General features: G+C 34.4%; 1 protein-coding gene across 4 annotated transcripts in view; it reads left to right on the top strand.

Moving 5' to 3' along the window:
* Tab2 (TGF-beta activated kinase 1 (MAP3K7) binding protein 2) overlaps positions 1–27,250 on the top strand; it is a 73,519-nt gene that overhangs the window by 43,256 nt on the left and 3,013 nt on the right. For 2 of the 4 annotated variants that reach the window (XM_047558507.1, XM_047558506.1), the window contains 4 exons: positions 2,596–4,096; positions 22,946–23,106; positions 23,319–23,412; positions 24,633–24,713. In XM_047558507.1, the coding sequence (XP_047414463.1) occupies positions 2,596–4,096; positions 22,946–23,106; positions 23,319–23,412; positions 24,633–24,713 (1,837 nt within the window). The remainder of the gene's footprint in view (positions 1–2,595; positions 4,097–22,945; positions 23,107–23,318; positions 23,413–24,632; positions 24,714–27,250) is intronic. The other 2 variants (XM_047558508.1, XM_047558509.1) reach the window with 2 other exon arrangements.

The raw sequence follows: 27,250 nt of genomic DNA, 5'->3' as shown, positions 1-27,250 counted from the left end.
GCTTGATTCTCAATCTTTTAAAAACTCATATTCTCCTCACCCCATTTTGATACATTTAAAGAGAGTCCTCTGCAGTTTCCCACTAAAATTAATCAGGGCTTCTTTGAAAAGTAACTGAGTCCAGGTCTGAAGTAAGACATGATCTTGTTCTGTCGGAAAGGAAGTAAACTGAAAAACTACTGGGTTCATACTGTATGTACAGAGGAGTCAGGGTGCTTTTGTTCTGCTAAAGATGCAGTGTAATGGCCCAAAATCAAAACAAAATATTGAAGCAATAGGAGTTTTTAGTAGTACTAAAAATAGATATTAGTCACCTTTGGAGATTTCTAGGATACCAACTTTAAAAGTTATTCTGAAAAATAGAATCTTTATCCAGCCTTTTCAGTACAAAGAAAGAGTAACCAGTTTTTAAAAAGGTAAGTTTTCGAGGGAGAACTGCTGCTAATAAATAAAGTGTGCATTTTATAATTGGGATATTACCAATACCATTTTACAACCCCTAATGAAATATTTCTAAACAGTGATTATCAACAGCTGCTAATAATCATTAGCTGGATCAAGCTGACAGCGTAAGACTCTACCAAGTAATTGATTTCTCTAGAGGATAAGTAATACAAGGTCACATGAATTATGGTAGAGCTGGGTAATCTAATGAGTATTGCTTTTTAATATGAACATATAATAATTATTAATTAAAAAGAACTAAGGATTTTTGAAAGCTCAAGAGAACTAAAGCAAAAACCTTTGTAAATATGAGTATGAAACATTCACAAAGGGAGTGAACTTCGATTTGGTAGGAATATACATTTTATTTTATTGGCATATTCATTCTAATGGGAATGCTGACTGAGAGGAGGTAAAGGAAAGACAAAGTTTCTGTGTCTCAGCTTTGGCTTAATAAGAATATACCAGAAGGCAATAAAGTTAGCAAAAAAACCTGTTAGGCGCATTAATTCAAGTCTTATTATAATAGATGATAAAAATTGTGATCAATTTTTCAGTTTTATTTGGAAAACTAGTATATATCAATTCAAGACTTAAAAGAATTTTTGTAGCATGAGAGATTTAAATCGTTGGTTCTAGGTGGCGGGGGGAAGGTTGACTAGTGCCCACTTTTTCATTCTACCTGTTCACACAGTATGGACTGTCGTGTTTCTTAAGATTTCAAAATGCCTTTGTAATCCAGTTCTTTCTTGTGTTATTTTTATCTCATATCAAACTGCTTATACATGTTTTAAGTTTGTTCTTTTCTTTAGGTCTACAACTGTCTACTTTTTCTTAGGCTCCTAATCTAGTCCTCTTTGAATTTTTTTTCTCTTATGTCCAAGTTGTATTGGCTAGTCTTCAGTGATTCATTTCCATCATCAGACACTCATTATTCTGTCTTCATTTCCTTTCATCTTGAATATCAACAGAATTAACCCTTTATGTCTTCACTTTTCTTTCCATCTTCATTCAGTAGCTCTCCCCGTTGTTTTTAATAAAAGTCAATCTCTAATGTGACTCGTTTTTCAAAAAATCCTTCATTGTTGAATCCCAGTTTGCTTTTCCAACCATTCATTTCACAAAATTTCCAATATGAACCTTTAATTCCAGCCAGATCTGTTCCAATCACTTTGTTGGAACATACTTTTAATAACTCTTACATTTGTGTCCTCCATTATACATGCCATTCTCTTCACCAGGAATTCTTTTTTTTTTCCCCCTAATCCAGTTCTACATATCCTATGGAATCCATCAGGCCATACTTCCCTCTTATTCCCGTCCTTTCTTAAAATAGTCTACAATTTTAATTTGTGTTAAACTTCAGTATTAATATGGCACATACTCATATTAACAATGTTACTCTTTTCAAAAATCCATGATTGAGTTGTATACTCTTCTAGGAGAAAAACTCAGTTTTGTCATTGAGTCTTCCACAGACTCAGACAGTACTATGCATATGGTAGGTGTTCAGTAAAAACTTTTATGGATGATTTATGACTGTTAGTCATTTTCTTTTGAGGAGTCTTTAAAAAGAGCCTATTTGTTTTGTTTTGTTGTTTCTATGGAATAGATTTTTATGGTGCTTAATTTTTCATATGTAGACAGGTATTTTACAAAAGGTTAGAGAAAACATGAGAGGAATTGAAATAACTGGTATGAATTTTAGAACTTTTAAAGTTTAAATTCTGTGAATTAACTTGTTAAAGGATCATCAGTTTAAAAGATTTATGTAGCACTTTAATGTACACTTAATAAATTTATATCATTTAACTCTTCAAAAAATATTTATACAGTTAGACTTACATTGAATATTTTATTTGACATTAAAATAGTATTTTTAATTAGATTACAGTTTTATTGTGTTTCCGTGAATCCATACCAAGTAGCTTCTAAAACTATGATTTGATTCACTTTTATTTATTGTTTTTCCATTACATTAGTGAGAATTTTTAATTCAACCATTTGTATAAAAATAATTTTTAAAAAGGTCTAAATATATCTGTTAAAATTGTTTTAGCCATTAACTTGTTAATCAGAATATTTTTATGGTGATGACAGTCTTATTACTTCTAATTGTTAACATCAAGCTGTTTTTATTTTGTTTTATAGAATAATAATAACCTGGATGCCTGCTGTGCAGTTCTCTCTCAGGAGAGTACAAGGTATCTTTATGGTGAAGGAGACTTGAATTTTTCAGATGATTCTGGAATTTCTGGTCTACGCAATCACATGACTTCTCTCAACTTGGACTTGCAGTCACAAAATGTTTACCACCATGGAAGAGAAGGAAATAGAATGAATGGAAGCAGGACTCTAGCACACAGCATTAGTGATGGACAACTTCAAGGTGGTCAGTCCAGTAATGAACTGTTTCAGCAGGAGCCGCAGACAGCACCAGCTCAAGTTCCTCAAGGCTTTAATGTTTTTGGAATGTCCAGTACATCTGGTACTTCAAATTCAGCACCACATCTTGGATTTCACTTAGGCAGCAAAGGAACATCTAACCTTTCTCAACAGACTCCCAGATTTAATCCCATTATGGTAACTTTAGCCCCAAATATCCAGACTGGTCGTAATACTCCTACATCTTTGCACATACATGGTGTACCTCCACCTGTACTTAACAGTCCACAGGGAAATTCTATCTACATTAGGCCTTACATTACAACAACCAGTGGTACAACTCGACAGACACAGCAGCATTCTGGCTGGGTATCTCAGTTTAATCCCATGAACCCTCAACAAGTCTATCAGCCTTCACAGCCTGTTCCCTGGACTACTTATTCTGCATCTAATCCTCTGCCACATACCTCAGCCCAACAGCCAAATCAGCAAGGCCACCAGACCTCTCATGTCTATATGCCCATCAGTTCACCTACTACTCCACAACCACCAACAATTCATTCATCTGGTAGCTCACAGTCTTCTACCCATAGCCAATACAACATTCAGAATATTTCAACAGGACCTCGAAAAAACCAGATTGAAATCAAACTTGAACCCCCACAAAGAAACAGTTCTTCAAAATTGCGTTCTTCTGGACCTCGAACCTCCAGCAGTTCCTCTTCCGTCAACAGCCAGACCTTAAATAGAAATCAGCCCACTGTTTACATAGCTGCCAGTCCCCCAAATACTGATGAGATGATCTCCCGTAGTCAACCTAAGGTCTATATTTCAGCTAATGCCACCACAGGAGATGAACAGGGCATGCGGAATCAGCCCACACTCTTCATATCCACAAACTCTGGGGCATCTGCTGCCTCCAGGAATATGTCTGGGCAAGTGAGCATGGGTCCTGCCTTCATTCATCACCACCCTCCCAAAAGTCGGGCAATAGGCAGTAACTCTGCAACTTCTCCTCGAGTGGTGGTCACCCAACCCAATACCAAATATACTTTCAAAATTACAGTTTCTCCCAATAAACCCCCTGCAGTTTCACCAGGGGTGGTGTCCCCTACCTTTGAACTTACAAATCTTCTAAATCATCCTGATCATTATGTAGAAACCGAGAATATTCAGCACCTCACGGACCCTACCTTAGCACATGTGGATAGAATAAGTGAAGCACGGAAATTGAGTATGGGATCTGATGATGCTGCCTACACACAAGGTAATGTTTTTGAAAGGAGGGATGATTTCTCATGCTGGACTTATTATTGTATATTTGATTTCACAGCAGAAATGGGCATTAGCATTACTTCATCTTTTAAATGGTGCCCCAGCTAATCTTAACATTTGAAAGCATTCATGTAAATTTCAATTTTATTATCATTTAACTTGAAGTTTGATAGTATTATCAGCTCTTCAGAATAATTTGAAGATTATTTATTTATCAGTGTCCATAACACTTTCTCTTCAGTTCTTGTACCTGTACTAATTCTGACTTCCCTTTAAATTTTGTGCAAGTTAAAACCCATAAAGGGGCTGGGGTTGTGGCTCAATGGTAGAGGAGCTCGCCTAGAATGCATGAGACTCTGGTTTCAATCCCCAGCACCACATAAAAATAAAATAAAGGTATTGTGTTCACCTACAATTAAAAAATACATATTTAATAAAAAACAAATATACTTTTTAATAAGAAATAAATTGATCCCACCTTCTTTGACCAGATACTTGAAGAAGAATTTTCTTCATTTTATTGATAGGACATTTTAATTCTTATGTTCTATTAAAGTCTAAATTGCTATAAAACAGAGTCCTAGAATAATTTAATTCAAAGTAAAATTGAATCTTGTTCCTGATATTTACCTCTTTAAGTCTCCCTAAATGTCAGTTAATTATTTCTTACTTGGAATTGTGAATAAGAATGTTTAGTTTTAAATCTGTCTTGATTATCCTTTTCTGAAATAGACTAGTTTATATTGAGATAAAACTAAATTATTCCTATATTTATTCAAGTAGACAGTATCTGTCTTTTATGTAATCCCTTAAGCTACTTAATTTTCAGTAGGAAATGTAAATTCATTCAGATAAGAAAGTGGAGATTACACATTTGTTTTTTGAATGTCAATGCAAGTGTATAGATTAGCTAAGAGTCTTAAAGCAAAAAGACATGTCATAGTCATCTTCGTATCCTCAGTGAATTGTTCTGTGTATTAACTGGGTTGGAAAACACTGTGACATCACCTCCATGCAGTGTGCAGCCCCTGCTACCCCTCGCACCACTCGTCCTTTTAAAAATTTCTAATACACTATTACTGAGTTACCCTTAGAGGGGCCTGATTATTTGGGCTTTTTTTTTTTTTTTTTTTCTTTTTCTTCTTATTTTTGTTTTAAGCAGTTATATACCAGTGGTTCTCTAATCTGAGCAGTGGTACTTTGAAATTTCCTAATCAATTATAAAGATTCTGAAAAATAAAGAAAATGCCCAGAGCTCAGTCTAAACTTGCTCAATTAGAGCCTCAGCTTGAAGAACCTAGGTGTTTGTGTGCAGTGTGTGTGTGTTTTGGAGGTCCACGGGTGATTCTGATTACACTAGAAATTGTGTTCAAACTTATATTTTCCCTGTATCTGTGACTGACTGGAATCATTTTTTTCTTTTCTCTTTTAGTTTCAATACATGAATTTCAGTATATTATTATTTCTTATACTGGTGTTTACTCCTTTCCTTTCCCCAAAGTCATCTTTCTTCTTCTCCCTTTCTATCATAACAGCAAGCTTCTAATATTTGGGTAGTTGATAATGCTTTAATGAGGAGAACATTTTTTATGAAGATAATTTGACAAAAGAAATTATCAAGTAGACATTTTCATTTAACTGGATAGCAAAAATTATATCAACAAACCTATTCATATTTAATTCAAATGTGAAAAGAAAGTGTTGCTTAAATGTGCCATCTCCAAAATTTTTCTCTTCCCGTTCTTTCTTGAATCTACTAGTCAGGAATTTTCCCACTGTAGTCAACCAGAACTACTGTGGAGGTCATCTGTGATAAATGTTGTTGCTCTACAGCCGGCCGACATCTGTCCAGCTCTCACCTCTCTTGATCTGTAGATCAGCAGCTTATGACACAGTAGGTCACTCTCTTCTCTATGAACTGCTTTGTTCCTTTGGTTTCTAGGATACTACTCTAGGATTCCCACTTTTTTTTTATTCTTTGCTGTTTGTCCCTTATCTCGGACCTCTCACCTCTTTACTCTTCCATTCTTTCTTCCCAGTGATATCAGAGCCTCACAGATTAATTCTTACACCCCTTCTCTTTTTCTGTACTTAGGTGATCTCGTTAAACCCATATACTTTAAATATCACTATATACCTGTGACTCCCAAATTGGTAACTCTAGATTTCTTCACTGAGTTCCAAGCCAGTTTATTTAACTACTTATTTCATATCCTCACTGGAACATTGACTAGGCATTTCTGTGTCTTAAAACAGCTTCTGACCTTCCCCCACCCTGCTCTGCCTTTGCCCAGTCCCATTTTGGTTACTGGCAATTTAATTTTTGTAGTGATCTGAACAGAAACCTTGTAAAACATCCTTGATTCCTTTCACATTTTGCATCTATTTTGACAGCAAATCCTGTCAACACTAACCTTCAAAGTATTCAAGAATTCTGTCTTACCATGACTGTGGACTGAGCCAGCATCATCCCAGACAGAGATTATTGTAGGAGCCTCCTTGGCTCTCACCTTGCCTTGGGGCTTGTGGTCTTCTTTCAACTCAGCAACCAGGGATATGCTCTTCAAAAAATATGTCACTCCTCTGCACATGATGGCAGTCTGGTCCAGAGCAAAACCTGGGAAGCCTTGCTCTGCTGCTCCTGCCTGCCAGCTCTTCTCCTTTCACTCACCGCCTTGCTTGCTGTGTGTCAGCCCTGCTGGCCTTCTTACTCTTCCTTAAACGTGGAAGCTATACCCTAGGACTTCTGTGCTTGATATATATATTATATTTTTTTTCTCAGAAACTCAGAGTTAACCCCCTCCTGTGCTTCAGATCTTTACTCAAAATCACCTTTTTAATGGACATCTCCCTACCTAAACTTAACCATCACCCAGCATTTCCTATCTCTCTTTCCCTACTTATATTTTTTCAAAGAGGGGGATAAATAATGTAATATTAAGATATATAATAATTAATACTTGCTGAAAGCTTACTATGTTTTCATCACTGTCCTATTTATTTATTTCTAGCCAGCTACAAAGTAGATACTAGTATTATTTCTCTTTTCAGATTAAAACACTTAGGAACAGATAGATTAAGTAACTTGCTAAAGGACAAGTGATAGAGTCAATATTCTAACCAGGAAGTTGATGACACAGACCACACTCAAATCACTACACTATTGTCTTTCTTTTGAAGTTTTCAAGATAAACCCTCGGAAAAGATACTTCAGGTGTGTCTTGTGCTTCAATTAGTCCATGGCACACCACTGTGGGGACCACATCTGCCTAAATTTGAGAATTTAAAGTATCATTCAGTAAGAACAAAACCAAACAAATGTAGGGAAATAAATCACAATAAATGGATATAATTTAAAATAACCCAAAACAATAGAGTAATACCCTTGACAGATGTAGAGCGCACTTTGTGAAAACACCTAAAATTTTTTTTAAAAAATCTCATATAAGGGCAGAGTCTGGTTTGAGAACAGAAAGCCTACTAAAACAGATTTCCCCAGAATCCATCATTCATATTGCTTCTTTTAACCAACAGCCTTCAGACAACTGTAACAACCTTGACCACGTAATTCTTTAAATATTCCTACTTATGCATTGGATTTAATAGCTGTGTGCTGTGGAATGGGTGCTCCCCGTGTTAGGGTGGTGCTGTTCTGCGACCTTTCTTCTGCTAGAAGCTTTCTGTTTACTATGGACCCAAGTTTGTATATCATTCACTAGGAGAATCTTGATCTAGTATTTTATTAATTTGGTTCAGGGCAAATCAAAGGATTGCCCATTTCTGGGAAAACAAGTATGCATCTCTTATGCTTTTACCCCACATATGTGTGATGCAAAAGTTTACACAGCATTCTCTATGGTACTAAATGGGGTGACTTGAGTAATAATCTTTGAGGAAGGATTTTTTCCAAACACTTAATTCGAGTGGTATACATAAAAGAAACAGTTCTACCTCCTGCATAAAAGCTATCTCTCCAAAGATCCTGGAACAAACTGTTAAAGAAATAAACTGAGCCAGGTCCTGAAATCATAGGAAAATATTTTTCCCAAATTGAGGAGGAAGCATACAAAGTTGGTAATCAAGATTTTTTTTTTTTTTTGGTCTAACATTTGAAATCTAAAAATACTATAATAAAAATGTTCAAAAATGAGTTTTAAACAGATACATTATTTGATTTGCTCTCTGCTAGAGGTGATCAAAAGAAAAAATTAATGACGCTTTTCTCACCACTTGACACTAAGTGTAACACTACCAAAACCACCCCAAAAAGAAGTAAATTAAACTTGAGTCATTAAATTATTGTAGAAATCCCAGACAAAAATGAGTGCTGGGTAGAAAAAAATTAATATGGGAGGAAATTTTAAGTTTAAAATGTTTAGATATGAAGACTCTCCTGTTACCTTTCCTTCTGTATAGCAAATACAGAAATGAAAGTTTTCCTATTAGTAGTCATGTCACCAGATAGCTAAACCCCCTCCCTTGATTCTGATCACCAGACTAACAGACCCCCTTTGAAATTAAAAGCAACTTCCTAAAAACTGCTTTCCTGCATCCTGTATTTCCTCATACTGAGGACAGATGCCAGGGAAATTAAGACTGACTTATTCTCTGGCTGAGCACACCCTAACTAAATCTGCATATGTGTATCACCTGGCTTTTGTTTCTATGAATTGTCAGTTCTGTAGACCTCTAGAGAAGTAGTCTAATTGCTTCCCAGTTCCATCAAACTATGTAAAATTCCCTTTTCCTTTTTTTCATCTTTGCCTATTCTTTCTCTGGGCTTGTCGCCAAATTTGGCCAGCCAGGACACAGGCAGGCTCCCTGGCTGGGCTGCCAGTTTCCTTTCTACCTAACTTCTGAAAAATGGCGAAAAAGTACTTTATTATCCACTGTATTGTGAGACTTTCCAGAGCCCTCCCCTCATAGTAGTATGCCTTTTGTACCACTGGCAGCATGTATAAACACGAGGACAAAATACATTACTTTTTCAAACCAGCTGTCATAATGGGGAAAAGGCCTACTTTCTACATTTTGTTAAAATGCCAGGAACTCTTAGCAGACTGACATGACTGCTGAACATCATTTCTCATTCCCATATTTCTTCAGAAATCCATCTCTAGTTTTCACTTAGCTGGCAAACTGTTTGGAAAATAATATAGCATATATAAAATCATAAACATTTTTAATGATACGTTAACACTTTTTTTCCAGTTATAAACTGTTAAGCAGTAGTCTTGACTGAACTTCCTTATTATTTTTCACCAGTACTTCCCTCTAAACCACAATATTCTTCTATTTAGGAGACAGTATAATGCTAAAGGTGACACATATTCATTGAGCAAGATATTCTTCTCAAAGGAAAATATAATTTAAATTAGTTCAGACTTCTAAATTTTCACTTTACCTTTATTCTTCTCTTTCTTCAAAATGCCTTTTGGTAGAGCATTGCTCTGTGCTGACATTAAAATCACATTATTAAATAATTAACTCAGTAGTTAAGATGGGTTGAGATCAAACTGCTTATGAATTTTTTTTCCCAAAGTTAGCCTTACTATTTGCCAGTTCTTCCCAGTCTTAAAACTGACTACCTTTTTTAGTTGGTTGAATCTCACAGTTGGAAGAGACTTTAAGGGTCATACACAGTTCTATACCAAAGGTTATCTAGTCCACTTACCAGTTTAACATTCAATTCTTCAGAATTGCTATTAAGGGTAAATCCATTCTGTACTTGAATACCTGAAAGAAACAAGCTGCCTCCTCAGGTAGTACATTCCATTTTTGGAGAACTCTGCCTACTAGCAGGTAATTTCTTGATATATTAAACCAATATATTTAAAAGGCATTAGGAAAGTAACATGTTCACATGGTAAAAGAAATTCTAACCAGAGCAAAAAGATAAAATAAAAGTGTGTCTTCTTTAACCCTTGATTTGTGCCTCTCCCCCAAGTCTCCCACTGTTTAACTATCAGAGGTAATCTCCATTAGCACTTCTTAATCCTCCTTTATATTCACTCCTGTGCCATATATACCAACCAGTGTACACATGTGCACTTTTTAGTATGAACTACCGTGTACATATGGGTATACTACATAAATGTCAAATTATATGAGTTCATCTCTGTAGGTTTCACATTCATGAATTTGACCAACTACAGGTTGAAAATTAATTAGCCCTCTGGTAATTGTACTGTACATGTACAGATCTTTTTTCTTTTCACTATTCCCTAAACAGTACAACATAACAATTTTATAGAATTGTATTAAGTATGACAAACCATCAAGAGATGATTTATGAGAGGATATGTGTATGTCTTATGCAAACACTATACCATTTTATATAAGTTACTTAAGCATCCTTGGATTTGGGTTATCCTTCAGGATGAGAGTCATGGAGCCAATCCCCAAGAGATAAACAAGAGACAGCTGAATATACATCTCTACATTATGTCTAACATAGACATGCTTTTATGTATGAGGATAAACAATGCACATTTTTGTTTAATGTAACCTAAGATCTTTGCATTTCAGCATGTACAAATCTTTCATTCTTTTTCTTTAGTCATTTTGAGCTTTTTTGAGATACAGTTAACATACTGTACAGTGCACTCATGCAGAGTGCAAGTCATTGGCTTTTAGTACATTCACTGATAAGTACATCATCATCACAGCCAATAGTAAATAAAAAAAGAAGCCCCATACCCTATAAGCTCTCACCACTCTCAGTCCTAGGCCACCACAAAACTACTTCCTGTCTCTATAGCTTTATGTATTGTCATATAAGGGGATTCATATACTATGCGTTCTTTTGTGACTAACTGTTTTCACTTAAGGTCATCCATTTTGTAGCAAGTATTAATACTTCTTTCCTGTTCATGGTCATGTAAGATACACGTACTGTATTTTATTTATTCATCAGTTGATAGACATTTTGGTATTTTTCTACCTTTTGGCTGTTACAAATAATTCTGCTATAAACATTTGTGTACAATTTTTGTGTTTATGTATTTCTCTTCTGCATACCTAGGAGTGGAATTGCTGGGTCATGTGATAATCTTATATTAACTGCTGGAATGGCCAGGCTGTTTTCCACAGTGTCTGCCCCATTTTGCATTCCCATTAGCAGTTCTGGTCTCTCCACATCCTCACCAACACCTCTGTTATCTGACTTTGTGATTCTTGTCTTCCTAGTGCCTGTAGGGTATTTCATCGTGGTTCTGATTTGCTTTTCCCTAATGACTAGTGGTCTTGAGTATCATTTCTTGTGCTTAGTGGCTGTTGAAATTTTTTTCTTTGAAGAAATGCCCATTCATATCCTTTGCCTCTTTTTATTTGGGTGATTGGGGGTTTTATTATTGAGTTGTATTAGTTGTTTATCCTAGAAGTAAACCCCTCCCATGATTTGCGATTATTTTCTCCCATTCTGAGTTGTCTTTTCACACTCTTAATGATGCCCTTTAAACCCAGAAGTTGTTGTATTTTGCTGAAGTCCCATTTGTGTACTTTTGTTGGTCATGCTTCTTGTGTCTTAATCTGTGTTCTCTCCTAAGAATTACGTTAGCTTTTATGTTTTTCTTCTTTCATCTATTTTGAGTGAATTTCTGTATAAAGGCATGAGTTAAGCACCCAACTATTTGTTGAGAAGGTTTTTCTTTCCTCATTGAGTGATTTTGGCACCCCTGAAGGAAATCAATTTGACTGTGCAATAAGCACATGGGTTCATTTCCGTACTCTTGGTCTTTTCCATTGATCTGTATGTTCCTCATTCTGGTACTACACTCTTAATTACTGTTGCTTTGTAGCAAATTTTGAAAATTGGTTGTGATTTCTTCTGTTTCATTCTTTTTCAAGATGGATTTGGCTATTTTTAATCTTTTATAATTACATATAAATTTTAGGAGTTACAAATTTTATAAAATTGAGGTTCTGGTAGGAATTACTTTAAAATATTTCTCTGTTTATTTGATATGTTTTAAATGCAAACAAAACTAAAGGCTATATGATGAAAAGATCCTACCAGAGATAAGCCGTGGCTGTTCAGAATCAGTTCATCATGAATTCTTCTAGAAATTGAAATTGTTTATCAAGTGTCTGTGTGTATTTACTCCTGCTTTATACTAATGAAATAGTGTTTTGCATTGACAACTAAAAAATATTTTTTAAAAACTGACTGTAATAGTATTATACCATGATATCTAAACAGTTTTTTCTTGATGGTCTTAAGGTAGTTATTAATCTAGCTTTTATGAATAGTTCTATAGTAAAAATCCTCATGTATACATACATTTGTGCCCATGTCCAAGTATGTCAGCAGAACAAGTTTACTGGAAATTAAACTGCTATGTCTAAGCATATGTACATTTTTTTTTTTTTTTTTTGAAAGATGTATCATTTAGGCTTGGTTATAGTGTTTTAACAAATTGTATCCTAAAATCACCTTAGACGTATTTCTAGCTCACACTTCTTGTCCATTATAGATTAGGTAATGAGCTCTGTTCTGCATTATTCTCACCTAGGGATCCAGATTAAGGGAAGCTCTGTCTCTGTGCTTCCATTAAAAAGGAAATCTAGCAGATCAGCAGTGCCTCCTTAGGCTTCTGTCTCAACATGTTATTCTTTGGGTAAAACAAGGCCCATAGCCACACCCAATCCAGAGGCAGTGTGAAGTGTAATTCTGGGATGTACCTGGGAGAAGAATAACCAGAAATATTTGGTGAAGGATGCCAGTAACTGCCACAGTAAATGTTGCCAGTTTCAATTTGAGTCTCTGTGCCAGTTTATATTCCCATATTTGTAAATGGGGAACTTTTTTGGCAACATTTATAAGAGTGTTCTTTCCTCTGTTCCTTTCTTCATCTATCACATAAACAAATGATTGAAAAAAATACATCTTTGTCAACTAGGTAAAAGCGTTTTTTAATTTGCATCTTTAAATATGAGGTTGAACATCTTTTCATGTGTTCTCTCTTACAGCAGTTGTACTTATTTTGTGAGCTCGCCTTTTTTTGTAGGATGCTCTGTCCATTTTCCCTAATTTGTAATTACTTTTAATTTTGGTCAGTAAAATTTTTTGTTTTATAAGTTTTTTTACTTTTGCATAGTCACACTTATTGGTCTTTTGTGTCTTATTTAGAAAATCTCTTCCTATTCTTCAATTTTGAGAAAAAGAACAATAGAAACCTTGTACTTTACTTTCATTTTAGTTATAATGATGCTTCTTGGAACTGCATTCAGCTGGTCTATAGCATCCCATCACAGACTTGAAAAGTAGCTACCATTATTCCCTTCTAAAATATAAATCTAAGTTATAAGTGTTCGGAATTTCTAAAGAAGCTTTAGACAGTATATCTTATCTTAATTCTATAAGATTGTATGCAAAGTTTTAATTATATACAAATAAATGCCAACAAATTATTATTGAGCAAGAAGCCACACCAGTTCTGTTAAAAGGACCAACACTCGTCTCTTACTAATGTATAAGTAATTTAAATGTCTTTAAAGTAGAGATTAAACATCATTTCTCATAGTTTTGTACATAGTCCATGCATCTCTTCCCCAAATTATATGCCCAGTTAACACTGTTGCAAGACCTCATTTCAGCTTGCTCTTAAAAATGGCAAAATAGATGCAAATCTGTTAGCTTTACTTTAAGGAGTAATTGACCATCTTTGAATCTTTTGTGATTCAGTCACCAGATAAATGACTAGTAATTCTGTAGTTTATGAAACAAATGATCCCTGCTGTCAACAAAATTATAGTGTAGAAAAATTTGTATTTTAGAGGCTAACATTGTACTTCCTTAAGTATAACAACTTAGGCATGTCTGAGGCATATACCTGAGTTAGGCATATAAAATCATGACAGAAATTCAAAAGTACTGGAAATAAGTACTGATTGTGTTTTTCAATGGCAAAATTTCCTTTTAAATAAGACTGAAATCTTTGTATCCATCAGTTCCTGGTACACTTTATGGTAGCATAAGTATTTCTTAAATAAGATTATTCTGTTTTCTTGAGTGTTTGTTTATAAGCTTCTGGAGAAATTGGGCATTATTTGTACTATAAAGTGCCTAAAATTACAAAAGTTAACATCGTCTGGAGCTTCCAGTGTTTTTTTCTCTAGTTTTAAATGAAATGAGTAAATTTGTATCTGTTGTTCATTAGAAGCTGACAAAAGTTGGGTCATGACTAAACTTTCTGTATAAAACATCTGTAATGCCTCAATGAATGGTTTAAGAGCCCTGGTACTTAAATTCAGGAAAATTCAGTTATCAACCACAAGAGGGAGTTGCATACTTAAATTACTTTTATCCATTAACTGATGAAAAGATTTAAAAGGTACTAAATATTTTTTCTCTACCTATAATTCCTCCTTTTCATCTATTTAGGAAGATAAGATAGTTTAGAAAACTAAAGAAATAAATATATCATTGATATTAAATACACCACTTATTTCCTTGGTAGCACTAGCATATAAAGAAACCACTGATAATACATCATCAACCTAAAAGTCTTGCCATATTTTACTGGCAGGTAAAATTATTATGAAACCAAGGGGAAAATATTAAGCTAAACATTAAGGAAGCTTTAAATATCAATCAAGATTTTGTTTCAACAATATTTCTATTTACTGCCCATTAAAAGTCAAAATATTAAGCCAGGTGCAGTGGTATATGCCTGTAATCCCAGCTACACAAGAGACTTGATGCCAACCTGAGCAACATAGACTCCACCTAAGAAAAAAAAAACCAGCAGGTTATTGTCACTATTTTATTTTTAATAGGTAGTTAGTGCCTATAGCTTTCAAGGTAATAACATGTAAAGATTGAAATAGTTTGTTTCCTTGGGAGCTGAACAAATGGCTCCTTTAGGAGAGTGCTCACCTAGCGTGCCGAAGGACCGAGGTTCAAATCCCCTGCGGGGAAAATGAGAGGGAGGGAAAAAAAAAAAAAAAAAAACTACGAAATAGTTTGTTTCCTTAACTTTATCTCTGTTTCTGTCCTTCACACTTCATTCATGATATTAATTAATGCCTTTTGAATGAGTAGTGCAAAAATAACTTAAGCTTCATTACTGTTCAAATTATGAATTCCAGAATAGTGAAAACTTAATGTATTTTAGGGTATACTATTTTTATATACATACTAATGTATATTCAATATATAAGGTATATTATTTATATGTAATTACATCATATGTATTATAAAATATTATTATATATAGATACAAAGAGTGCTTCAGTATAGCTTTTAAAATATATCAATACTGTTTAAACTTTTTTCTGCCCACTTCTTGCTATGATACAGAAAGCTTTTGCTGATAACACAGACTACTAGCACCCCTTCCCTTTTTCTTCATCTCTTCCTAGCTTGTGTCATCTTTATTTTTACTTATGTAATATATATTCACAGTAGATAGCATTGACATTTTGTTCATAATTTCTACCTTAGTCTATCCTAGATACTATAACAAAATGTATTAGACTAGATAATTTATGAACAGCAGAAATTTATTAAGGTCGTGGAGACTAGGAAGTTCAAGATCAAGGCACCAGCAGACACAGTGTCCAGTGAGGTTCCTTTATTCATAGATGCCTTCTGTGTGTCCTCACATGGTGGGAGGGGAAGGGAAGATGCTCTTGGGTGAGGACCCTAACCCCATTCATGAGAGTGTATCCCTCTTGACTTAATCACTTCCCCAACCCCCGCCCCCCACACTTCATAATAGCACCATCAGGGGGATTGTGCTTATTATTATGTGAATTTGGGAAGAATGCCAACATTCTGACCACAGCAATTATATAATGTTTTGATCTATAGGATGCTTATAAAGCAGGAACTTAACTGAAATTAAATGTCTAATAGTCATGCTTGTAAATGTTCACAACAGAGGCAGGTACTTTGTATTATATGCCCTCATATTTCTATCTTGTAGAATTCTTGGATGAAAATTATTTTTCCACAGAATGTGCCACTGACACAGTCCCATATCACTGAGAAAGTCCTATGTCAATGTGATTCTTGTGCCTTTGTAACCTATTTCTTTTCTTTCTGGAAATACTTAAGATCTTCCTTTTGTCCTCGTAGTCTGAAATTCTGCAATGTTATGTTTAAGCTTAGGTCTCTCTCTTTTTTTAATTCATCGCATCCCACATTCCACAGACCCCTCCTGTTCAAAAGCTAGCACATCCCTTCAACCCTGGAAAATTCTTTTCTGGTCCTCATTAGTTTCCACACTTTCTCTGTATAGAACCTTGCTTCTTCAGCAGTTTAACTTCCTGGACTGACTGACTATTTCTCACCCTCATATCCTCAGTATATTGCACCTTTTTTTCTACTTTACATTTTAGGAGATTTGCTTAATATTTGTTCCAGCCCATTTATGAAATTTTCATTTCAGCAGTGATGTTTTTAATTTCTGAGAGCTAGTTCTCTGATTCTTTTTTTTTTTTTGATGTTTGATTCATTCCGTTATTTTTTTCCTTCCCCCCCACCCCTCCCACCTCTCTTTTCCCTCTATACAGTCCCTCCTTCCTCCATTCTTGCCCCCCCACCCCCTCTGATTCTTTTTCATAGCAGATAGTTGTTTTATGGGTATGATATTATCTCTAATCTCTTAATGATAGTAATTAGAATTTAAGTTCTCATCTCTCTCAGTTATCTCCACTTAATCTGCGTTTAGTTTTTCTCACTGTTCATTCAGTTCTTTCATGTGTCAGACATTACTCAAATGTGTGCTGATGCCTGGCAGATGGTTCATATTTAATTAAGAGCAAAGTGTCGGGAGGGCTGGCTGAGAGCCCTGTATATGAAAGTGAGGCTTGGCACTTGACAGACTGCTTTGTGCTGAACAGGTGAGTTTCTGCAGGGCAGGTTTGCTCACTGCTTCTTCGTAGCACCCCATTGTCCACGAGACTGTAGGTTTCTCTGCTCCCCTTCATTAGTCTATGTCATTTCATCTGCTTTTAGTGTTTTAGAAACTTGTTGAAATCTGTTGTCGATTAATTGCCTTCTTCCTGTTCTTTATTGTTGGATTATACCAGTTTTATTCCTCCGTCATTTTCATGGACTTTCAGGAAACAAATTCTTGAAGTACAACGTGCGGTCAACCATCTAAAGTCATGGCTAATATAATTCCATCTTTATAACTTAACTTTTTAAGTCACTATTAATCTGTAAATAAAAGACAGGGATGGAGAAAATTTTCCTTCACAGAAGTCTGAACAAATTCTCATGTGTAAGTGTATATTACTAGATGTTCATGAGCCTGGTTCATCAGAATATGTGATTGGAATTATTTCATTTAAAACAGTCTCTTAATGGGCCAAATCAAAAAACAGGAAGCCATAAGAAGTAATTTTCTCAAGTCTGTATTCACAGTCACTTTCCATAACAGTGTTGAAAATTTCTAGGCTCCCTCAGCAACTGTAGCCCACTATTCAAAAGCTCCTGAACATCCTCTTCTTTTGCACCCTGGAAGTGTAATTGCATTTTTCCTTGATCATTTGGTGGAGGCTGATTAGAGCAGATGTGTCTTTACTACAATTACCCTTCTTCAGGATAACACTGAAAACACTGTTTCATAATGTACAAGTATTGGGTAATATTTTGCACAGCAGAGTTTAAAATTGCAGAAATCACAGCAAGAGAAGAAAATTTAGCTTTACCTGAATTTTCATGATTTTAGAAATTCATGTTAACCTCCTTTTTTCTCTGTAGTTTATCTTCCTCAGATTCCTATCTAAAATTCCCAAACTGTAAGTGAAAAGTAATTAGAGGCATAAAGATTGGCTAAGAAATTGCCCTTTTATACTGTTCATAGCAGATTTAGCTTATTTATAACTAAAAGATATATTGAAGAGATCCTAAGTAGTCTACCCACTATGTCATTTATAAGTAATATAGTCATTATAAATAAAATTTTGTTAAAACTGGAAAGCAGTACCTCTTAAATAATTTTAAGACACTAGATTTGCAATATTTTACTTTAGAACCTCAGTCTTATCATGGCCAAGTCTTCAGTCATTGCAAAAACTTCCATCTTTGTGAATTATCAAAGATGTAGCATTTTACCTATTTCAGAAATGTTCTGAAGAATTTGCTCTTTAATTTCAAAACCATCTTCCTCACAACTATACCTTTAGCAACTGTGGCTCTGTATTAGTCAGTTTTCCATTGATGAGACAAAATACCTGAGAAAAATCAAGTTGCAGAAAGAAAAATTTATTTGGGCTCACAATTTCAGAGGTTTCAGTCCATGGTCGTTGGCTCCATTGCTGGCTTTTGGTAAGGCAGAACATTATGGCAGGAATGGCAGAGCAAAGTTAAGCTGCTCAGTTCATGTGATCAGGAAACAGAGCAAGAGAGGGAAAAGAGCTGGGGACAAAATATAGTCCCCAAGGTCACACACACACACCCAAGGACCCATACCCTTCAACTAAGTCTCACCTTCTGCTCTTTCTACCACTTCCCATAGTCCAGTCAGCCATGATGAATCGATACTTTGATGAGGTTTTGACTCCTAAAAGCCCCACATCCGAACACTATTGCATTAGGGACCTAGCCTTCAACATATGAGCCTTTGCAGGACATTCCAGATCCAAATCATAACAGGCTCCTTCAATTTTAGATCTTTAAATTAGATTTTTACCCTATGTTAAAAGCTAGTATTGGCCTTCCCTATAGCTCAACCCTGTGATTTACTTCCTATTTTGATAGAAGCATTAAAATACCAGATTGGGAATTACTAGAGGAGATGTGACTAAAAGAATCCTGGAATTTATGCTTTATGATGCATTATTTAAAAATAATCTTTTTTGATTTTCCATATAGAATGAGAATTGTGTATTAGCATCTTTTCCCTTCTAGCATTAAGAACCTCTTAGTCTCATAACACATTTTGTCCTGAACTCAATTTTATTTTCTGAAAGAGGTATTTCTGAAATGAGTAGACCAGCTTTGTTTCAGTTTTATTTTTGCCTGGTTTATCTATATTAAGCATATCCAGCTACTTAGGAGACTGAGGCAGGAGGAACTCAAGTTCAAGACAGCCTTAGCAATTTGGCAAGACCCTGTCAAAAATAAATTTTTTTTAAAAGGACTGAGGATATAGCTCAGTGGAGAGCACTTGCCTAATATGCATGAGCTCCTGGGTTCAATTCCCAGCACCACAAAAAAATAGAAATAAAATAATCACTAGCTGCCTTCAAGATTTTTTTTCTCCGTCTTTGTTTTTAAGCAGTTTGGCTATCATGTGTCATAAGTATTTTCTTTAGTTCTAATACTATTTGGGTATCTCTGGGTCTCTTGGATCTGTAATTCATTGTCTTTCATTAATTTGGGGAAGTTTTGGGCCATTATCTCCTCAAATATGTTTTCTGTCTTGTTTTTCTTTTCTTTCTTGCCAGTTGCACATATGCTTTTGATGTTCCTGCAACTCCTGAATTCTTTGTTCTCTTCCACTTTTTTTCTTTGTGTTCAGTATGGGTGATTTCTGTCTTCACGTTCACGAGTTCTGTGTGTCATGTGCTGATAAACCTGTTAAAGGAATTCTTATCTCTGATACTATTTTGTTTTTTTTGTTTTTTTTTTTTATTTCTAGCATTCAACTCATTTGTAATTTCTGCCTTCTCAAATTATGCTTCTTTGTCTGCACATTGTCCACTTTTTAAGTTCAACCCTTTAACCTATCAGGAGTTCCAGCATCTGGCTCATCTTGAGAATGGTTCTGTTGGTTGCGTTATTTCTGAACAATGAGTTGGGCTTTTCTCTTGCTCTTAGGTGTATCTTGTAATTTTTTGTCAAATGTCAAATGTTGTGTGGAAAGAAACAGAAGAGACTAAAGTAAATCATAGTAGCACCCATGGGGGCACTTCTTTTTCTCTCAGGTTATTGGTGTGAGGAGTGGAGTCAGTTTCATGAGGAAGGCTACTGGCTTTGGCTTTTGTCCTTGCCTTCAGTGCACCACAGTCCTCAAACTCCAACAGTTGGCTCTTCTCGCTTTGTGCCTCTGAGAGTAGTGCTTGAAGTGCAAGGTGCTTACTTTATTCCTTCTACTATATACCTTTCTGTGCAGTGATGGGTCCTCATTTTACTCAGAATCTTTTTAATAAGGTCAACAGGGCAGTGAGGTACAAGGTCAAATAGTAAATCATTTAGGATCTTGCAGGCCACATAGTTTCTGTCAGAGCAACTCAAGTCTGCTGTTAGAACATGAAAACAGCCATAACCATTAAGTAAACAAATGAGCAAGGCTGTATTCCAACAAAACTTTCTTCACAAAACAGGCCAGATTTGGCCCGTGTCTTTCACTGGCCACTGTGCAGTCTTGTTCTTGCCCTCCTGCTAGGCTCTCCTGCCATTGTGGTATTCGCTCCACCAAGGCAGGGACTTTTGCCTTTTGTGTTCATTCATTTCCCAAATTATCAACAATGGCATCTAACACATAATGGGATGTCAGTTTATTAAAAAGAATGGATGAGTGAACTATATTTGGAATGTTTTTCTTATGAGTAGCTTATACCTGAATTTTTAAAATATGATCTGCTGATCTCTTGTGATGCAACTAATGCATTTAAGTAGGCTGCTTTTATTGTGATTACTAATAAAATTGGAACTGCTTTTGTCAGCTTTTTGGTTTTGTTTTCTGTTTTTTTCCTTTAAACCTCCTTTCTTGCTCTCTAGACTTAATCACATTTTCTCTGTTTCTTTGTTCTGTCATTGAATTTAGAAACGGAACATTCTAATCAGTGCAGTTTAGAAACTATACTTTCTATTTAGCACATTTTAATATAGAAGCTGTATATTTAATTTAAAAACTAACGTGTGTTTGTCTTAGCAACATTTGAGGATACTCCTCTGAACATGTTCAAGACCTACATCTCTAATTTTTCATACTTCTAATTTCTTGTTATTCTTCTCTCATGTTTTAGTTTCACTTTCCCTTAGAACATCTTAGTCATTCCCCACATCCACCATAGTTTGTTTCCTTTATTTTCTAGTCAAAGCTCTTCGTTAGATTTATTCATCTTACTTCATCCTTTTGTATTTTATTTCCTTCTTATCAAAAAGCATCTTTCAGGCCGGGGATATTGCTCAGTTGGTAGAGTGCTTGCTTTGCATGCACAAGGCCCTGGGTTCAATCGCTAGCACCACAAAAAATAAAAGCATCTTTCGTAGTTATTTCAACAGGTATCTATCATTGATGAAACTCCCAAACTCTGAAAGTGTCTTAGTCATCTGTATTATGATAATTTAGGTGGACAAATTATTTCATTATTTTTTGGAATTCGTTACTTTTCTGTTTTGGAACATTTTCACCTAGTATTGCTTCACATCTTCTTGATTGTCTTCTGGTATTCTTTTTTGATATATAGTCATGGATCATTGACAGTGATACATTCTGAAAATGTGTCATTATCTGATTTTCTCATTGGCAAACATGGTAGAATGTGCTTAGACAAACCTCAGTGCTGTTACCTCCTACATACCTGAACTGTGAGATATAACCTGTAACTCCTAAGCTGCAAACCTGTACTGAAAACTATAGGTAATTATAAAACAGTGGTAGATAACTGTATACCTAAATCTATCTACACATAGAAAAGACACAGTTGAAAATATTAGGCAGTAGGAATTTGAGAGTTCCATTATAATGTTTTGGGTCTGCCTTTGTATATGCAGACTATCATTGGCCCAAATGTTGTTTGTTACATAGTGAGTGACTGTATATGAGACCCTTTAACAACTCCTTCATGTTTTGTAGTACTATATGTGGATTCTGGGTAAAATTCTTAGTTCTGTCTTACAGGTTACCAGCTGTGTCTTTGACTATCTAATCTTCTATTTAATCTTTTTGACTTTTTCATTTCAAATGACTTTTATTTCTAGAGATTTAAGCGTTTTTTTTTTTTTCCCCACATTTGCCTATTTGCTCAAGATAGAATCATCCCAAACTTATCTCATTATAAAAGTAGGTCAGGTACCTTTATTTCCAGCCCAGTATCCTAAAGGATGGAAGGGTGAGGATCATGTTGTCCGGGGATGAATCAAAAAGACACACCCCTATTTTCCTAGCTTAAAAGTTTCCCAGGGAGTTCATGGTTCAAAATTAATTGCTTATATTGTTTCTTTTAAAAATCTTGGGAACCGAGGATGTAGTTTAGTGGTAGAGGGCTTATCTAGCATGTGTGAAGCCCTGGGTTCAAATACCCAAGTACTACAAACTCTGTGTGTGTGTAATATTTTCACAAAATATGATCTGAGTATAAGAAAAAGTGATTTCTTTAAATGATACTGTTTTTACTTTGCAATTTGAATAATTTAATGTTAACATTCAGGTGTCTTGTAATCAGTACCTGCTTTGTTGCCTACACCAAAATGTATTCAACCTATTCCCACACTCCCTTCTAAAATATATATAAAATTTCAATATTAGAATATGTCATGCAAAAACCAAACATGTCACTGTGGTGTAAAAGGACTTATCCTTTCCAAGGGTCTGATGTGAATTAGATAACAATGAGTAGGTCAACTAGACTAGAATCTTTAGAAAAGTAATAGGCTAAAAATACTGTCTTCAGCCATAAAGTGGATTTAATCCAAATCCTAAAAATTTTTTAAGTAAAGTGACATTTGTTTAAATAATTAAAACAATTTTCAAGCTAAAATTTTTGGAATTTTAAATGTTTAAACTCAAAAAAAAAATTATTTTTTTAATGTAGCTTTGGGATTCTTGACAGTTCCTGTTTGGCACAGAAATATTCACTTGTTTTCTTTCCCCAAGTCTGCTTAAAGGTTAACTGACTGAAGTAGGCAGGTCCTCATGTTTACTAATATGTATTGCAGCTCTATTGGTACACCAGAAGGCCAGAATGGAACGACTTCAAAGAGAACTTGAGATTCAAAAGAAAAAGCTGGATAAACTAAAATCTGAGGTCAATGAAATGGAAAATAATCTAACTCGAAGGCGCCTGAAAAGATCAAATTCCATATCCCAAATACCTTCGGTAAGTCTTATGTAACTGTCGTGACCTCTGTGCTTGAACATGAGAATAGACTGTACATCATAGTGTTAAAAGGACTTGATCTAGTTTTCTACAAATGTTCTTAATTCGTACTTGTTTTTCTGTCCTTACCTTCCCTTGACAAACTCCACTCTTTCTTAACTAATAACATGAGAATTCAATGCAAATCTTTCTGACATGGAATTATTTTTCAGCTCGAAGAAATGCAGCAGTTGAGAAGTTGTAATAGACAACTCCAGATTGACATTGACTGCTTAACCAAAGAAATTGATCTTTTTCAAGCCCGAGGTAAAGTTCAGTGCGTACTCAGCTGAAATTCATTGAATTAATATGCCAACTCTTTTCCTGTGGCTGAGAACAGACTCATCAGTTATATTTTACTACCTCAGTTTGAAGCCAGATGAAAATGCTAAAGAACCATTGGATTTTTATTTCCTCTTTGCCCCTCCCCCCAAAATAAGTATATACTTGGTTCAGGATAACTTGATATACTTTACCTCAGATCCACTTTTGTCAGATGTATTGCTTTTGTGTGTGTAGAATCTGTTGCAATAATGTTTATTAGCAGATGTATCCATATAATTGTTTTTTGGGTTTTTTGGTCCTTTTACCTTTCAAGAATTATGCATTCCCGTTTCAATGGCACTGTCTTGATTGATAAAAATAGAGAAGATGAAAGTAAGGTTATACATTCTTAAGTCAGTGATAGTTTTTTTTAATACTTGAACTGTTAATAGCAAACAATAATTTCTTGTTGTAGTAACAGATGTTTACAACTTAATTCATTTCCATAGAAAACTAAAACAAAATTTTATCCCTTAAAGCTAATCCCGAAATTGGGGAAATAATAGAAATATTAAATAAGACAGGGAAAGAAAAGAAATTAATAAAAAAGAAATCTTCCATCTTTTGAGTGTGTTCCAACATCCATTAAACTGAAAGATGATTGATTTTACTAAAATTTTTAAAAGAATGTTGGTAAGCTGTGTATCTTGAAACATTCATAGAAAAATGCCACAGTTTAAACTTTGGAGAAAAAAAAGAAATGGCTACTCTAGAAACTACAATCCTTGACCTTGTTCATGTAGTTTTTTAAAATGAACCATTACATCACATTAGCACAAGGTTTTTATACTTACATGGGGCCAGGCTATGTAGTTGTTTAAGTCCATGTTTGAAATTTAAAGTTACTTTTTAAATTGTGCAATTTTAAGTTATTTTAACTTGTCACATAGAACAGGGATCTGCTTCTAATTCTTTCTTACCAGCTTTAGTTTGACTTCTTCCCCAATTTACCACTTACCTCTGTATATGAATGCTATGTTATATCTATATTTTGAAATATGTTTTTGAAATCTTACATATAATAGAGATTAGAGGTGAAAATAATGAAAAGCATTTCTTTGGTTTATACTGTAGCATTTTTAGAAAGAAATGCTTGCTTTAAAAAATAAAATAAGTATTTTTGAACTATAAACATTGATATATTTACTTTTTATATATTTCAGGACCACATTTTAATCCCAGCGCTATTCATAACTTTTATGACAATATTGGATTTGTAGGTCCTGTGCCACCAAAACCCAAAGGTTAGTGTATCCATTAAGTGTGAAACTGTTAATTTTGAAAAGCAAGATCTTAGAAATTTTTTATTTTTAATAACCTTCCACTCTAGAAATACTTCAAACTTTGGCATTCTTGGATGAATTCATTAGGAAGATGTTTGTTTATTTTCATTTACATGCTGGGGGCTGCGGAGGATGCAAAGGTGTAATGTATTTAGCTTCTTAAGAGTAATACATGTGGGGGCTAGGGTTGTAGCTCAGTGGTAGAGCACTCGCCTCACCTATGTCAGGCACTGGGTTCAATTCTCAGCACTGCATATAAATAAATAGAAATAAAGGCCCATCAACAATTTAAAAAGTATATTAAAAAAAAAGAGTAAAACATGTGAAGTGAGGTTGTGGCTCAGTGATAGAGTGCTTGCCTGGCAAGTGTGAGGCAGTGAGTCCAATTCTCAGCACCGCATGTAAATAAAGGTTCGTCAACAACTAAAAAAACAAAAAAAAATTTTTTTTTTTTTTTTGTAAAGAAAAATACCTTAGGGATTACTGTGTAATCCTTAGGGAATACCTTAGGGATTACTCTGTATTCCAAAATAGCAAGTCTTGGTTTTAAAATAAATCATCCAGGGCAAAAATTTGTATTCTTTCAATTTAGATAAATAATGACACTTTAGGGAAGTTTATTTTTTCATAGTCTTGTTTTAGTTCTGTGTAACTCTTAAGTAATCAAAATATCCTGAATTCCAGGTGAATGGTTTACAGAAAGTGTTAAGTATTGTTATTTTATATCATTGATATTCAAAGAATATATGCATACCAAATTAAGACATGTCAAATGGAATCAAGTGCATAAACCACACTACTGAAGGTAAATATATAGACATACATAATATACAGGTTACTAGAACACTACAATCATGGTGTATAATTTAATTTAACCCTAATATGAAAGTTAAAATATTAAAATTTTATTAATGAATATACAATATTTTAACAAAGTAAACTTTGACTATAAGAACACAAAATGGCATGATGGGGGTGCTGAAAATATAGTATTTTTGTATGCAATTGAAGTTACTTTGTTATCAACTTAAAGTAGAAGGGTATATAACTAAAAGATATTTCATGCAAGTCTCAAGCTAACAACAAAGAAGAAACCCTATATAGATACAACAAAGATAAAGAGAAAAGAAAGTAAATCACTGTTTAAAAAATCATAAAAGGACAACAGCAAAAGAGGAAAAAAGGAGCAAAAAGCTGCCGAACATACTAGGAACAACAAAATGGTAATAAATCTTCACTTAGCAATTATTGCCATAAATGTAGATGGATTAAACTCACCAACCCAAAGGCATAGAATAAATGAATTTTTAAAAACAGGATCCAACATGTTATCTACAAGAGACTTGTTATATTTGAAGACATACATAGGCTGAAAGTAAAGGGATGGGAAAAGATATTTCATGTAAATGGTAACCAAAAGAAATCATGAGTGGTTGTATCAGATAAAATAGATTTTTAAGTCTATATTTGTCTCTAAACACAGTCATTATACATATAATTTTTATATGTAAATGATAAAGGATCAATTCAAAAGGGAAGCATAGACTATATAGAACTGTCTACCCAGTACCAAAAAAATATACATTTATCTCAAGGTCAACCATGGTCTCAAAAGCAATAAGTTTTAAATAACTTGTTGCAGTATGTTGTTAAAATTATTCTATCATTAGTTATTGTTAATCTCTCATGATGCCTAATTTATAAATTTAAATTTATCATAGGTATGTATGCATAGGAATAAACATGGTATGTATAGGATTCAGTGTGATCCATGATTTCTGGTTGTTCAGTATATTTCCCAAGGATAAGAGAAGAGGACAACAATATATGTATAAAACCCAAAGGACTCAACAACAAAAAAATAACTATTAAAACTAATAAATGAATGTAGTAAAAGTGAAGGATACAAAATCAACATATAAAAATCAGTTATGTTTCTATATGCAATGAACTATATGCAAAAAAGAAATCAAGAAAACAATACCATTCACAGTAGCAACCAAAAGAATAAATATGAATAAACTTAACCAAAGAGGTGGAATGTTTATACACCAAAATTATAAAGCACTGATGAAGGAAACTATTCACGTAAATGGAAAACATCCTGTACAGGATAGAGGAATTAATATTGTTCAAAGAAATTCACAGATTCACTGTCAGGGTGCCAAAGGAACCACTGAAGACCCCATTATTTCAAAATAGATTACAAACCTACAATAACCAAACAGTACAGTACTGACAAAAACAGACATGCAGACCAGCGGAACAGAATAGAGAGCCCAGACATAAGTACCTGCATCTCTGGCAAGCTTATCTTTGACAAGGTTACAAAAAACACATAATGGGGGAATGAAATTTTCTTTAAAAAAGTGACCCTGGGAAAACTGAGTATCCACAGTAGAAGCATGAAGTTGGAACTTTTCCTTACACCATGTACAAAAATCTACTCAAAATGGATTCAAGATTTAAACTTAAGACATAAAACTACTAGAAGAAAA

Source organism: Sciurus carolinensis, chromosome 7, assembly GCF_902686445.1.
Source record: "Sciurus carolinensis chromosome 7, mSciCar1.2, whole genome shotgun sequence".
NCBI lineage: Eukaryota > Metazoa > Chordata > Mammalia > Rodentia > Sciuridae > Sciurus > Sciurus carolinensis.
Note: the sequence above shows the minus strand (reverse complement) of the source record. Positions and strands in the feature narration are given on the sequence as shown.